General features: G+C 40.3%; 1 protein-coding gene across 1 annotated transcript in view; it reads right to left on the bottom strand.

Moving 5' to 3' along the window:
* The window catches only part of IDO2 (indoleamine 2,3-dioxygenase 2), a 72,717-nt gene that overhangs the window by 32,297 nt on the left and 24,628 nt on the right, over positions 1–15,792 (bottom strand). The window contains exons 3-5 of the mRNA XM_039253405.1: positions 8,171–8,290; positions 5,634–5,752; positions 3,273–3,287 (exon numbers count right to left, since the gene is read on the bottom strand). Coding sequence (XP_039109336.1) covers positions 3,273–3,287; positions 5,634–5,752; positions 8,171–8,290 — 254 coding nt within the window. The remainder of the gene's footprint in view (positions 1–3,272; positions 3,288–5,633; positions 5,753–8,170; positions 8,291–15,792) is intronic.

Below are 15,792 nucleotides of genomic sequence, written 5' to 3'. Positions count from 1 at the left end.
CTTTTCCCCTCTCACTCCCCGTAGAGGGTAGAGGGGGATCGCCTCCCACCCTGGAGTCTCCGATCCCGGCCCGATTTTATCTTCCCCGGTTCGCACTCACGTTAGAAGGCTCTCTCAGTGGATTCTGCGTCTTTTTTCTCCCAATCTCTCAGGTTTTGTAAGGTTTCCAATGGCTTCAGATCTTTTCTGTGTGATGTATGGGCGCGAGTGCAAGTACGGAGCTCCTTACTTCTCCGCCATCTTGCCCTCTCTCCAATTTTTGGACTTTTAATTTTTGGCACATTTCCCTCTAGTCTTTTTTCAGGTATTTTTATTTTTATTTAAATTTTTTAATTAAAAATATTTTTTAAACTTAGTGATTCATCAGTACATACAGCACCCAGTGCTCATCATAACAAGTGCCCTCTTTAATGCCCATCACCCATTTAGACCATCCCCTACCCTCTTCCCACCATCAACTCGCAGTTTGTTTTCTATCGTTAACAGTCTCTTATGTCGGGCACCTGGGTGGCTCAGTCGGTTAAGCGTCAGACTTTGGCTCAGGTCATGATCTCACAGTTGGTAAGTTTGAGCCCCACATCAGGCTCTGTCCTGAGAGCTCAGAGCCTAAAGTCTACTTCAGATTCTGTATCTCCCTCTCTCTCTCTGCCCCTCCCTCTATTTCTCTCTCTCTCATAAATAAACATTAAAAAATATTGTAAAAGAATTTTAAAAGTCTTTTATGTTTTGCTTCCTTCTCTCTCTCTTTTTTCCTTTCCATATGTTCATCTGTTTTTCTTCTTTAATTCCACATATGAGTGAAATCATACGATATTTGTCCTTCTCTGACTGATTTATTTTTATTAGTGTAATACTCTCTAGCTCCCTCCACATCTTTGAAAATGGCAAGATTTCATTCCATTTTTTCCCCTAATGATTTCATTCTTTTTGATGGCAGAGTAATGTTCCATTTTGTGTGTGTGTGTGTGTGTGCGCGTATGAGAGAGAGAGATCTTCTTTATCCATTCATCACTCTGTGGAATTTTGGTCTCTCTCCACATTTCCACATTTTGGCTATTGTTGACAATGCTATTATAAACATTGGGGCGCATGTACCCTTTGAATCTGCATTTTTTTATCCTTTGGGTAAATACCTAGTAGTGCAATTACTGGATCATAGGGTAATTCTATTTTTTACTTTTTGAGGAACCTCCATACTGTTTTCCACAGTGACTGCACTAATTTGCGTTCACACTCACACTGTAAGAGGGTTTCCGTTACTCCGCATCCTCGCCAACATCTGTTGTTTCCTGTGTTATTAATTTTAGTCATTCTGACAGGAGTGAGGTGGTTCCTCATTGTGATTTTGATTTGTATCTCCCTAATGATGAGTGATGTTGAGCATCTTTTCATTTGTCTGTTAGTCATCTATGTGTCTTCTTTGGAAAAATGTCTATTTGTGTCTTCTGCCCATTTCATAATTGGATCATTTGGGGGTTTTTTCATGTTTGTTTATTTTTGAGACAGAGAGAGACAGAGTATGAGCAGGGGAGGGACAGAGAGAGAGACACACACACACAGAATCCAAAGCAGGCTGAGCTGTCAGCACAGAGCCTGACATGGGCCTCAAACCCATGAACTGTGAGACGATGAACTGGGCCAAATTCAGGCACTTAACCAACTGATCCACCCAGGCACCCCTGGATCATTTGTTTTTTTAGGTGTTGAGTTTGCTAAGTTCTTTATAGATTTTGGATGCTAACCCTTTGTCTGCTATGTCATTTGCAAATATTCTTCTCCCATTCCATAGACTACCTTTCAGTTTTGTTGGTTGTTTCCTTCACTGTGCAGAAACTTTTTATCTAGATGAAGTCCCAATAGTTCATCTTTGTTTTTGTTTCCCTTGCCTCTAGCAACATATCTAGTAAGAAGTTGCTATGGTCTAGGTCAGAAAGGTTTCTGCCTGTTCTCCTATAGGATTTTTGATGTTTGGTTTTTGTTGTTGTTGTTTGTTTGTTTGTTTTTTGTCTCACAATTAGGTCTTTCATCCATGCTGAATTTATTTTTGTGTCTGGGGTAAAAAAGTGGTCCAGTTTCATTCTTCTGCATGTTGTCATCCAGTTTTCCCAAAACCATTTGTTGAAGAGACTGTCTTTTTCCCATTGGATATTCTTTCCTGCTTTGTCAAAGATGAGTTGACCATACAGTTGGCGGTCCATTTCTGAGTTTCCTATTCTGTTCCATTGATCTACATGTCTGTTTTTGTGCCAGTACCATATAGTCTTGAAGACTACAGCTTTGCATGAAAGCTTAAAGTCCAGAATGATGATGCCTCCAGTTTTGTTTTTCTTTTTCAGGATTGCTTTGGCCATTCAGGGTCTTTTGTGATTCCATAAAAATTTTAGAATTGTTTGTTCTAGCTCTGTGAAAAATCCTGGTGGTGTTTCAATAGGGACTCCATTTATGTGTAGATTGCTTGGGTAGTATAGACATTTTAGTAATGTTTGTTCTTCCATTCCATGAGTATGGAATGTTTTCCATTTCTTGTGTCTTTTTCAGTTTCTTTCATAAGTGTTCTATAGTTTTCAGAGTAAATATCATTTACCTCTTTGGTTAGGTTTATTCCTAGGTATCTTATGGTTTTTGGTGCAATTGCAAATGGGATCAATTCCTTCATTTCTTTTTCTGCTGCCTCATTATTGGTGTATGGAAATGCAACAAATTTGTAGCATAGTTGGTTGAGCTTCTGACTCTTGATATTAGCTCAGGTCATGATCTTGCAGCTGTGAGATTGAGCCCCACATTGGGCTCTGCACTGAGTGTGGAGCTTACTTGGGATTCTCTCTCTCTCCCTCTATCTCCACCCCTCCCCAACGTGCTCTTTTTTAAAATAAATAAAAATTTTTAAAAAAAGAAAAGAACTGCAATGATTCCTATACACTGATTTTATATCCTACAATTTTGCTGAATTCATGCATTAGTTCTAGCAATTTTTGGTGGAGTCTTTCGGGTTTTCTACAAAGGATATCATGTCATCTGAGAATAGTGAAAGTTTGAGTTCTTCATTGCCAATTTGGATGATTGTTATTTCTTTTGTTGTCTGGTTGCTGAGGCTAAGGCTTCTAGTACTAGGTTCAATGGTGAGAGTAGATATCCCTGTCTTGTTCTTTTTCAGGCATTTTTAGATCGTTTGTATGCTATATACAAAATTTGGTATGCATTCTTTTCTATTTATTTGTAAGTATTTAGTTGGTATGGATTCTGAAGTTAGTGAAAGATTTCTTAGAACTTACCTGATTTCCAGGGGTCTAGTCAAATTTCAGTATTGACAACCACAAAGAGAAAAAGGAAATAAAAGAACAAATCAGTTTCTAAACTGGATATGTGTTTTAAAATGACACAGACACAGACACATACATTTGTGTCCAAATGCACACGCGCGCACATACATGCATACACACACACACACACACACCTCCATGCACACTTTGGATGTCACAGGTTGTGACTACACTGCGGGCCTGAAAGAGAGCAGAATATTCCACTCCAAATGTGCTGCTTTGGCACACTGATTATTTGAATTAATGTTATATAAGAAAGAGCTGGTACAAGAAGGACATCTGACTTCCTTTGTTCCCCTGAAAGCAGGAAATAAATCTGGCATGTAAATAAATCCTGGTACCCTCTCTGTACCAGGAAAATAGAAGGTGTCCTTTCACCTGAGACAGGGAATTTAGGGCTGAGAAGCCTGTGTAAACACACCTTCACTAATTTGCTACCCTAGCCCCCAGCCTCTTTGTCTTGTCAATTCTTCCCAAATGCATTGTTTTCTTGTCTAAAAGGTACGAAATCTTCCTGCTTTAGTCACTTGTCCGAGTCTCATATTTTATGAGCCTTCATACGTACAAAATGAAATTCATTTTCTTTTATTGATCTGTCTTATGTCAGTGTAATTATCAGACCAGCCAAAGAACCTAAAAGGGAAGAAAGGAAAAATTTTCCTTCCCTGCAAGTCACTGTGTGACAAAGAGTAAGCTAAATCTCCCCTTACACAGGAACTCCAGAATATTAAGCCTGTGGCCATCATGATAAATTACCACATTCCTTTTATATATTTGTAATTGCCACAAACCAACATTTCTGTTATAACTATTGTATTCTTACTACATTTAGCATCAGATCAAGTTTCACTTCCTCACCAGGCCGTTTCCTGATTTTTAAAGCCTGCATTGATATTTCTTTGAAATGCTAAAGGGCTATTGCTTATGTGCCTCTTTGTTATTTGTCTTGTTCTTTAACCATGTTGGTGTCCTTTGCTTCCATGTCTTCCATTTCTTCAAAGCACTTACCCCTACACTAGGCATATTAAAAGACTCCCAAGTTAATCAGCAAGAAAGAGAACTACTGAGTCCCAGACTTGTCTGCATCTCTGCGATGCAGCCCTGTGCACTCACTCACTGGGCAATAGCCCCTTGTTGTATTTTTTACTTAACCAGAATGGTCCAGACATTTTTTTCCCTTCAAACTTTCCTGCTTCTCTCTTTCTCTTTGAACCAGAAATCCAGCTTATTCAATATTCAATGCCTTGACCAGAATTATTTCTTCACATATATTTATTATTTCTTTCTGCCAAAACTCAGAGTCAGAGTCAGCAACTTTTCATGCGAATATTGGTCACCAATTTTGTTATGAAAGAATTGGTCAAAGGTCACAATTAATAATTATGAAAAATGTATTCTCCCAGGCATCAGAGTTCCTTAGAGAGATGAGATGGCCTCCCTTCTTCTAAGAAGCACATAAATTAGTCCTAAAAGCTGTATTGTTTATTAAGTGTTTAATCATCTAGAACAGATTTCCATCATCTCCTCTGGCATTCTTGTGGTACCTACAACCCTCAAGCTGAGGAAGTTCTTCCTCACATCTAACCTAAATGTACCTTTAGTTATTTTAGTAAGTTACAAAAGTACTATCTCTTGCATCTACAGCCTGAAATAAATTTGGCTGTGATAAGAAAGTACACAGGGAAATTTAACACTTCACCTCTTCCACCCATTCTGACTATTTATTGTTTGTTTGTTAAACACTCACACTATTTCTTCTTTAGACCAATACCTACCTACATTCCCAGCCCAACTTTCAAAGGATTGATGCCAGCTAAGCAGAAGAGATAGCATTATTAATAAAATTCTCAATCTAACTTTCGAGAGCCCTACTCTTAATTCACCAGTAATCATAACCATAATCATTCATGATCATTATATCATGAGGGCTTATTGAAGTCACTGGTCCTAATTCCACATGAATGGAAGGCATGCTATGGAATGGAAATTTCTTGAGGATGAATGAATGAAGCCTAATTATGCAGGAGCTTGAAGGTCAAATTGAGAAATTCAAATTGGATGTGGAAGCAAGCAAGAAAAATTAGCCTGCCCCAATGTATTCAGAGTGGATTGAGAAGAAACTTCTGGAAAGTGTGAGTTTTGAACTTGAACACAAGTTCTTTGGAACCATAAAAGCAGACAATAAATATGAACACTGCTGATTACAAACAGCTGAAAATCCAAAGCCTTTCTGTAAGAAGAGGAAAAGGTCCAGGACTGCTGCTCAGTTCATTTCAATCTGTTCACATCCAAAGCACTCGCTCCCTGTCTTACCTTTCTGGATCCCTGGTGGTCCAGTTTGTCAGCACCAAGTCTGTGTGGGCCAGGATAGGAGGGATCCCCAAGTTCCTCGAGACTTCAACAAAGGGAAGGGCAAGATTTCTTGGCAGAACCTTTTAGATATAAATCCAGGAAATTAGCATATTCTAGAAAGCAGGCAGCAAGGGAAGTCATCATGATTGCCCTTTATTCCAGCAATCCTGTGGTAGAGAAATGACCTGGGCATAAAATTGGAATTATCTGAGTGATCCATATACACACACCTCACTCTCATATTTTTTCCATTATCATTTTAGTGGATATATTGTTTATGAGCACAATCTGAAATATACATGAAAATTACAAAGCTGGAACACATACATATAGATAAAGTATAAAATAATCTCTGAAAACTGACTGCAGAGAAGGGCATCACTAAATATTTAAACATAAACTGGAGGCTGAGTTGATGAGCAGGGGGAAAAATATTTCTATCTCTTTATCTATCTACTTAACTATCAAGAGAGATGTCTACATAAATATGTATATATATGTATTTGTGTGTATAAAGCTACATATATACGTGCATGTGTATGTATACACACATGTACATGTGTGTTTGTGTGTCAGTCGGGAACAGGGATGGGGAAGACAGAACATTTCATCTTGTGTGGCAGCCAACTCTGTCCATTACTTCATAAGTCAAACCCAATAACAACTTCAAGGAAGTCACCTCAAGATGGTCCTATTCAACCCCTAAGTTATCTGAGGAATACTTAGTTATCTGAGGAAGTCCAGAAGAGCTACACAGATCCATTGGGGGTGCGGGGGGTGGGGGAGGGTTCTATCTGTGGACAAAGTTAAATGGGTTGGATCTCAAATAACATTCTTATACTCCCTATCTCCCACTTGCATTTTTATTTCCCCCCTAAAATAAAAGTATCTACTAAAGAAGACTTGCTTCCCCTCAGATTTTTAGAAAGACTTGGGACAGAGTTGGGTTTTAGGTAAGAAACCGAAAGAACTTTAAAGAGTTTTAAAATTCAAACTTAAGTTTAGCTTCTCTGAGTCAGGGAACGAGGAGGGCAATGCAGAAATGAGGTGGCTATTTCAGTAGAGTTAGAAGAGGAAATGCAGAGAAAGTTACAGATGATCTCAGGCGGTGGGCGGGGGATCCCTGGTAGCCTGGATGTGCATGGACACTCCATGAAACCAAAGGCTTCCTCTTCCGTCACCCTTCTTTACCCCTTCCCCATATGTAGGATTATGGTTTGGAGAACACAAGGAGAGGGGAGGCCCAGGGGGGACATTTTGTAGTGTGCCTAGATTTCAAACTTTTTATATCAGACACACAGTTTTTTTTTCATGAGATGTACTGACATTTAACAACTCTGAAGCAAGTCTATATCTTCCTCTTTTCTCCTTTCTCATGTTCTCTTCCTTTTCTCATAGGGAGTTTCCTCTGTTTACTTGAAAGAAAATAAGCAGGCTTAACCAAGTAGACAAAATAGGCCAGGGCTTCTCAGTGAACTACAGAGTACTGGAAGAAAGGTAATTCTGATTCCTGGAAAATGGACACTTAAACAAAATGAAGGGGAGTGGTGCTTTTTATACTGCAGTGAGTGGAACTCAGAGATTTCATGTCTCAAGGCTTAGGTTTTTTTGTCATTTTTTAAAAACATTTATTTATTTATTTTTGAGACAGAGAGTGGTTCGGTGGGGGGAGGGGGAAGACAGAGAGGGAGACAGAGGATCTGAAGCAGGTTCAGCGTAGACAGCCCAATGCGGGGCTTGAACTAGCAAACCACGAGATCATGAACTGAGTTGAAACCAAGAGTCAGATGCTCAACTGACTGAGCCACCCCGGTGCCCTCCAGGTTCAGGTTGAAGCTGTAAAAGGTTAAGTAAAGATTTAGAAGAGATTTAAATGAATTATTAACAGATCAAAAATCAGTAGAAGAGCAGAGTATTAAAAAATTAAAATTAGTCTTGTTAATGTCAATGGGTGCCTCTTAGGGAAAGAAGGTTACATTAGTGAATCAGAAGGTCTAAGCATCGCCTTGCATTTTACACTAACTTGCTATCTAACTTTGGATGAGGATTTTTGTCTTCTGTAGTCCTCAGCTGTCTGTAAAATGGGCACAGTGGCGCTCTGTTTACTTTATGGGATTGAGAATATCAAGAGATAATATATGTGCATAGGAATACAGAATGCTGCAAGTGTAAGCTATCATTAAGGTTTTTTTGGTTTTTGTTTTTTTAAATGAGATCTCAGTTCTTGCCTTCAAATGCAACTTGTTAAGCATTCTTCCCAGGGAGGGGGTGGGGAGGGGGAGTTGTGAAAGCTAATACAAGTTCTGAAGAAAATTAGCTTCTTAGGGGGAAAAATTCTCTCATGTAAGCGGGCCATTTGTCCTTCCTTCAACTGATAGCAAAAGAAAAGAACAAGAAAGGACCTATTTTCCAGGAAAGCAGTGTGGGGCCAAGCAGTGAATACTTCAGGAGCAGCAGGCTTGCCAGAGGACAAGACAGGCATCTATTGGCCCCCTTACCTTCGTGGGCCGCATCTCTCCTTCCTGCCAGACATACCCCATGGTAATAAAGCTCAGAACCAAGTGGGCCAGGCGCTGCTCCCGGTAACTCTGGAGGAACTGGCAGCCCAGGAGGGGCATCTGCTCAAGAGAATATCCAGAGATTATCAGTTGCGCGGTGAGGATGAGCATAGGGGTTCTTTGATGTGAAGGGTTCTATACGCCTACGGACCAGGTTACATTTTAGTAAAGGAACGAAGGGCCTCCATGCACTCCCCATTTCCCCTGATCTTAGGACACTGTGGTATGGGCAGCATTTCAGGCGACCCTGCTCAGGAGCTACCTAACCACTCCATCCCAACTCCCAAATTGCGCCCATGGTTGTGCCAGACGCTAGTCACCTTCACTGAACTGACAGTGTGTAGAGTGTTCTAGAATAATTAATTTCCAACACTGAGATCATTTATTTCATGCAGTCTACCACGGCAACTTTTAGAGTCCTATATATCACGGCACCTCTGCTTCCTTGGTATCATTTAACCCCGATAACAAGCCTGCACTGTGAGTGTTACTTTCTCTGTTTAATTCCGAAGTAAAAGGAGGAACAGTGCAATTAGGAGTTTGGCCAGTTCCCTATGGCAAGTTAGCTGAGCTTCAGTCCTTGTCTGAAGCCTTCCAGTGAACCCTGGCTGGCCGTTTTCACCTCTCCATGCCCTTTTTCTCTCAAAACGTGTCAGCCGGGGGGTTTCCCGATGGTGTCTTCAGGAACCACACCCCGTACAGAAGTCAGTTCTTGACAACCCTGCCCCAACAAAAGCTTCTCACTTTTGCCTGGAGCCGCCTTGCTTGTCTCGGTGGCCACCAGCAATGAGCTCCAGCCTCCTGGCACACCCCCTCCTCATCTGGCTTTTTTCCTCCTTCCTCCCATCTCTTCCCCATCTGTAGACACAGTCCAATCCAGATCTTCCCAGGGGCCCTTCTCCACATCTTTAAGTGCTCCTAGAGGCGGCGGTGAGCGTCTTCTGTATCCCTTTAAGCACCAGTCACTACCCTAAGCCTCGAACTCGATGCCCCTCCCGCCCAGGCTCTCAGCAGCTCACTCTGAAGCCCCCGCGACCAAATCCTTCCTCCGTTTTCCGCTAGGGGGCAGCCTTTCCGTGTCTGTCCGCTCAGATTGACTGGCAAATGCAAAGTGCTCAAGGCTCCTGTGTGTTGGGGGGGGGGGGGGGGGAGGGTAGTGACTGCTGAGATGCTGCATTTCAACAGGAATCAGCCTGAGAATTATACAATAGTTATTTATTAAGCACTTGTTATAAGGTGCTTACTAAAGTGTGTCCAAGTTACTAAAGTGTGTCCAAGTCACGATGCTAAAAAAACTTCCCATACCGGATGTTGTTCTGTGTTTCCCCAAATCCACAGGACCCAACTGAGTCAGAGAGGGTAGGCTCAGGGTCACAGAGCCGGAAGGGACTGAGCCCAGATGCTACTTCAGTTAGGCTGACAATTGCCCTTTTCTCCCAAGTCAGCACTGCCTGATAGAAATATGGAAGTCACACATGTAATTTAAAAATTTCTATCAAAGACAAAAAGGTTCTATTTATAGGCCTCCCCAGGCGAGCTTACTGAGAAATTCCTGCAGGTGTCTGTGTTTGACCCTCTTTCTTTTTTAGGTCGTGGTGCCCTTCATTCTCAGAAAATAGACCACAACTACAAAACCTACCCTTCTCTAGCCCAGGACTACACCCACATCTTGGCAGAGCATGGGACAGAGCATCCTGAGAAACTCTGTCACCTCTTGTCTACCTGGTCAAGAGTGGATACCCTCCCCACCCCACCCCACCATGGTGGTGGCTGCAAGCCTCCGTCACAACCTTAATTTTTTCATTGATTTCATTATTTGGCAATGGTTCTTAAATGCTCCGTTTTGCCTTTCCCGAGTCTTTTTTTCCCCCCAAATTTTTATGTAAATTCTAATTAGGACAGTGCAATATTGGTTTCAGGTGTAGAATTTGGTGATTCATCACTTACAGACAACACACAGTGCTCATCATAACATGTGCCTTCCTAATACCTGTCACCCATCGAGCCCGTCTCCCACCTCCGTCTCTCTATCAATCCTGTTTCTTTTCTGTCTTTAAGAGCCACTTATGGTTAGTTTCTCCCCTTTCTTTTTCCTTTTCTTTTTTTATTTTTACCCTCCCTCCCATATGTTCATTTCTTTTGTTTCTTAAATTCCACTTATGAGTAAAATCATATAGTATGTGTCTTTCACAAACTGACATATTTTGCTTAGCATAATATACTCTAGCTCCATCCATGTGATTGTAAATGTCAAGATTTTCCTTTCTGATGGCTGAGTACTATTTCAATATAAGAATCAATGAGTAATATTCATATTATATATGAGTATTCATTACATGTATTTGCAAAAATCCATATCTTCTTTATCTGTTCATCATTCTGTGAACATGTGGGCTCTCCCCATAGTTTGCCTATTGTTGATAATGCTGCTATAAACATCAGGGTATATGCAACCCTTTGAATCTGTATTTTTGTATCCTTTGAGTAAATACTTAGTAGTGGAATTTCTGGATTGTAGGGTCGTTCTATTTTTAACATTTTGTGGAACCTCCATACTGTTCTCTGGAATGCCTGCACCAGTTTGCATTCCACCAATAGTGTAAGAGGGTTCCCTCTCTCCCTAACCTAGCCAACATCTGTTGTTTCTTATGTTAATTTTAGCCATTCTGACAAGTGTGAGGTCTTATCTCATTGTGGTTTTGATTTGTATTTCCCAGACGATAAGTCATGATGAGCATCTGTTCATGTGTCTGTTAGCCATCTGGATGTCTTCTTTGGAGAAGTCTCTTTTTATGTCTTTTGCCCATTTCTTCACTGGCTTGTTTGTTTTTTGGGGTGTTGACTTTGGTAAGAGTGGGGAGTTCATGTCTGCCACTCTTCAGGAAGCCCTCACAGAATCACGAATAACCACTCCTCCTCTGTGTTCCTCGGTCCCATCAGATCCCTGCCTCCAGCTTGTCTGTGTCAGGCCTGTCCACTTGCCAGGCTGCGTCGCACTCGTGTGTTTTATCTCAGGCATGGCTGTATTTCAAAACCCCACACTTCAGAGACCCCTGTGGCATGGACCTGTGCTCATCCTCCGGGTGATGGTCTGGCTGCACTGTGGCTGCTGCTGGCTTGTCCTAGAAAGCCCCCATGCCACCTTGCTGTGGTTTATGGTTTATGGTAAATCGCAACACACAACCAGCATCAGGATTTGCTGCCCTCAACCAATGTCTCTGTTCCTATACTGGTGAATGAGCCAGCTCAATAGCGCCCGTATGGTCTTTGGCCAACAGACAGGCCATATCACCTCTACCAAGCAGTCCAAGCAGAGGAACGACTTCTCCCTGTGCAACTCAGGGGGTCCTCAGACTGTGCCGCCTGCTCTGGGAGCCCAGCCCTGCTTCCCCACTGGAGCACCACAAGGCACGATCCTGGCTATGACACTGACCTCTGAAACTTCAAATCTTTTAATGTTATTTATTTATTTATTTATTTATTTATTTATTTATTTTTCTTTTTAAAAAGTTTTTATTTATTTTTTAGAGCGAGATAGAGACAGCGTGAGCAGGGGAGGGTCAGAGAGAGAGGGAGATACAGAATCTGAAGACAGGCTCCAGGCTCTGAGCTAGCTGTCAGCACAGAGCCCAATGTGGGGCTCGAACCCACAAACTGTGAGATCATGACCTGAGCTGAAGTCAGACGCTTAACCAACTGAGCTACCCAGGCTCCCCCGACCTCTGAAACTTCAGACTCTGTACTCTACTGTTTCTAAAACCTGGCATTATTGAAGCCTTCTCCTTTTTCCCAATCAATGGTTTTACAGAACACTTTTCCTGTGCAGTCCCCTGCCCATGTTTCACGCTTTTTTCTCCCATTCTTTTTCTTTTTTGTTCTCTCTCACTACTCTCTTGGGGATCAAGTCTTCCCCTCTGCGGCACCTGGAACTTTTTCCCCCACAAATCAACTCCACAGTTCCTACCTTCCGTGGATCTTTGTTTGTTTGTTTGTGGAGCTGCAGATTTATTCTCTAAGATTTCTGATTGATTTCTTGGGTACTTAGAATGATTTGATATTTGTCTAGCTGTGTTTTGAGGGAGGACGCAAGGTTAGGGTCACCCTACTCCTCCGCCATTTTAACCCACTCTCCGAGTCCTTTATTCTGATTTATTTTCGTGATCCTGTAATAATTTCTGAGCATTTGAGACAAGTGCATCGATGGTATATTTTCTTATTTCTTGATTTGGTTGATAACTTACTTTATTTTAGTTCTCACAGATAATAAGATCTGAGTTCTAAATACTTAAAATGTTATTAATGTTCATACATTATCTTTAAAAAGTCACATCTGACATTTTTGTTTGCTTTTACCAGTCCTTTACTTTCTGGCAGTGTAAGATGTTTAAGTTCATCTTGTATTTGCCCTGTCTAAGTTTATAATCAGGTATTTCCCCAAGGAGACCTAGTTCCTTTATTAGGGAAGGCATTTATCCTGAAACTGGGTTTGCCCATAGCTACAAGGGGTGCCGCTGCTTCTAGATTTTCACAATGGACAAAAATAGAAAATGTGTGTGTGTGCATGCTTGTGTATGTGTGTATATGTATTCTATAGGTATGTATACATATAATATCTATTTATTCACTTATGTTTATCTATTTCTTCACATATATAATTCTAAACATGAATTTATACTGATGTCTTCAACTCTAATCCAGTGCCACATGTTGATTCTAGCCTTCCCCTTTTTCTAATTTATAACTCTCATCTCTGGGAGTGAACTATCATCCACCATCCATATATTTATCTATTCAATCTGCTATACATATAAAGCAGCTTCAAAACTGTTAAACTGTACCCCATGAAAAATAAAATTTCCAACTAGAGTATAGTGATCATGTACATTTCTCTTTAGTTCAGCTATATAAATTCCAGCCACAGCATCATTTTCCACAGGGGCTTAAGTCAGCTCCTCCCCTCTCCCCCCAACCTCCCGTGAAGTCAGACACCTGGAGTACAGTTACATTTATTTGTCATGGCCTTCATTCTATCCAAAGTATCCCCAAATTCTGGTTAACTATTTTTTGTAAATTTGCATACAATTCGCTCCTTATGATATACGATTCTGTGGTTTTTACAAACACCTGAGTACCACACAAAACAGAACAGTTATATCATCCTGGTTCTTGGACCTTCAGATTCAGATGGGGACTTATATGTTTGTCTTCCTTGGTTCTCAGCTTTCCTGGGCCCCTAACATGCAGGTTGCAGCTTCCATAGTCATGTGACTTATCCCTCCCAATAAATCTCTTTCTCTATATCTTATTGATTATCTTATTGATTCTGTTTCTCTGGAGAACCCTGACTAATTCACCTCTCAAAAGCCTCACCCTCTAATATCATCACATTGGGGATTCGGATTGTAACATATATGTTTGGAGGAAATACAAATATTCAGACCAAGTACTCCATTCAACCATTCTGTTGAGAGACATTCTTGTTTCCAGTTTGGGGAATTATGAATAAAGTTGCCATAAAATTTCACAGACAAGCTTTTCTGTAACTTTTCATTTTACTTGGGTAAATACTTAAGAATGTGATTTCTGGGTCATATGGTAGTTTATATTCACTTGTATAAGGATTTGCCAACCATCTTCTAAAGTAGCTGTACCATTTTTTGCATTCCCACCAGCAAAATGAATAAGTGTCTCTTTTGGTACATATCCTTACCAGCACTTGATAGTGCCAAATTTTCTTTTTTAATTTTAGTTGTTCAAAGAGTTATTAAATTGACTCTTAATACTTAGTATTATAAATAGTTCTATGTTGCTCTGTACGTAACCTAGTTGCGTTTTTATTGTTTCCTGATTAAAACTTGCAAAATTTCCTTCCTATTCGAGGAAATTTGAAATTACACCAGGATATCTGTATGCATCCCTCCCATGCCCCATTGTGTTTCTGATAAAATTCTCAAATCTTTCATAAGATCTGAACATTTTTGTTCTTGCATGCTTGAAGCTTTGTTTTTCCTCCACCTACACACTCTGCTTTGGGGAATGTCTAATTTTGTAGAATTTGGATCATCCATTTCTCCTTCTCATATACTTTATTTTTCTGATATTTGGCATTTCTTTAATTTTTGCTTTACACTTTACAAAAAGTCTATTTTTTCTATAATCTATGTTTCCCTGATTTATTTGAGTTTACATTGAGCTTTGTTGTTTGTTTATTTCTTTGCTCCCCAGTGGTTCCTTTTACATACAACTTAACTTGTTTTTATAAAATAAATACACTGGACACATTAATTAGAATTTATAAAACATTGATTCCATCACAGCCATTTGTTCTGAATGCCCAGACCCTTCTTACTGCTTTTTGACTTCTTTCTTCTCTTCATATGGCATGGTAATTTGATGTTATCTATTCACGTTCAGGAATGTGTAGCTTTCTGTGAGCAAGTCTGTTGCCTGAAATGTTTTGTGGCAGTGGAGTGGAGAAAGAAGACTCTTTTTGGAAGAAGATTGATGCATCTAAACCAATAAACAAGTTTGTTTTGTACCAAAATAGAGATAGGTCTAGGGGCTTTCTAAGAGCAAGGTGGTTGACCTGGAGGTACTTTAAGATCAAAACTGTAAACTCAAGTATTGTCTTGCCTATGCAAAGTAAAGGACTCAAGAGAACATGTTTTCGTCTGTAGCTCCGTGTATGGTCCTGGAACCTTAATGATTACTTTTCATGACTGAGTTCCAATTGATTCAGTATCAGCCTGTGCTGGTGAAGTCCTTTTAAGATTTTTTTAAAATTTAAAAGTAATCTCTACACCCATTGTGGGACTAAAACCTACAAACCCAAGATCAAGAGTTGCATGCTTTACCAGCTGAGCAACCAAGTGCCCCAGTGAAGTCTTAAAAGTGGTTTCATGTAGTTAGATGTTTTTAAGTAATCAGAAATGTGGAGACTGGCCAAGGGTGTTGTAATAGTTTCCTAGGGCCACCTCAACTAATGAACACAAACTCAGAAGCTTAAAACTATAGAGCTCACAATTCTGGACAATAGAAATCTCAAAATAAGGTGTTTGTAAGGTTGGTTCCCCTAGAATTTCTGGGGCATGATCTGTTCCATGTTTCCTTCTCAGCTTCTGGTGATTACCAGCAACTCTTGACACTTTAACTTATAGGTACATCATTTCTATCTCTGCCTTTCTTGTCACATGGTGTTCTTCCCCAGATGTCTGTGTGTCTGTGGCCATATTTCACTCTTCTTATAAAGACAGCAGTCATATTGGATTAGAGTGCACCCTATGACCTCATTTACCTTGGTTATATCTGCAAAGACCCTAATTCCAAATAAGGTTACAGTCACAGGTTCCAAATGGTAACTATTTCTGGTGAAACACTATTCAACCCAGTAGAAGTGTTGGGGGATTATTTTCACTGCTGTGCTAAGCTGTTTCCCCGTCTCCCATGTATTTAGTGGCCAGAAGTTAGCTGGACACTCCTGGCTTTTTTTCATTGATATTTAACATATGAAGAGCACCAATTCAATGAGTCTTTTATTTCACTCATGACAGTTTAATCAAATA

The sequence above is a fragment of the Hyaena hyaena genome, unplaced genomic scaffold (genome assembly GCF_003009895.1).
Source record: "Hyaena hyaena isolate Hyena2069 unplaced genomic scaffold, ASM300989v1 scaffold_446, whole genome shotgun sequence".
NCBI lineage: Eukaryota > Metazoa > Chordata > Mammalia > Carnivora > Hyaenidae > Hyaena > Hyaena hyaena.
The sequence above is the reverse complement of the archived record's forward strand: the minus strand, read 5'-3'. Positions and strand labels throughout refer to the sequence as shown.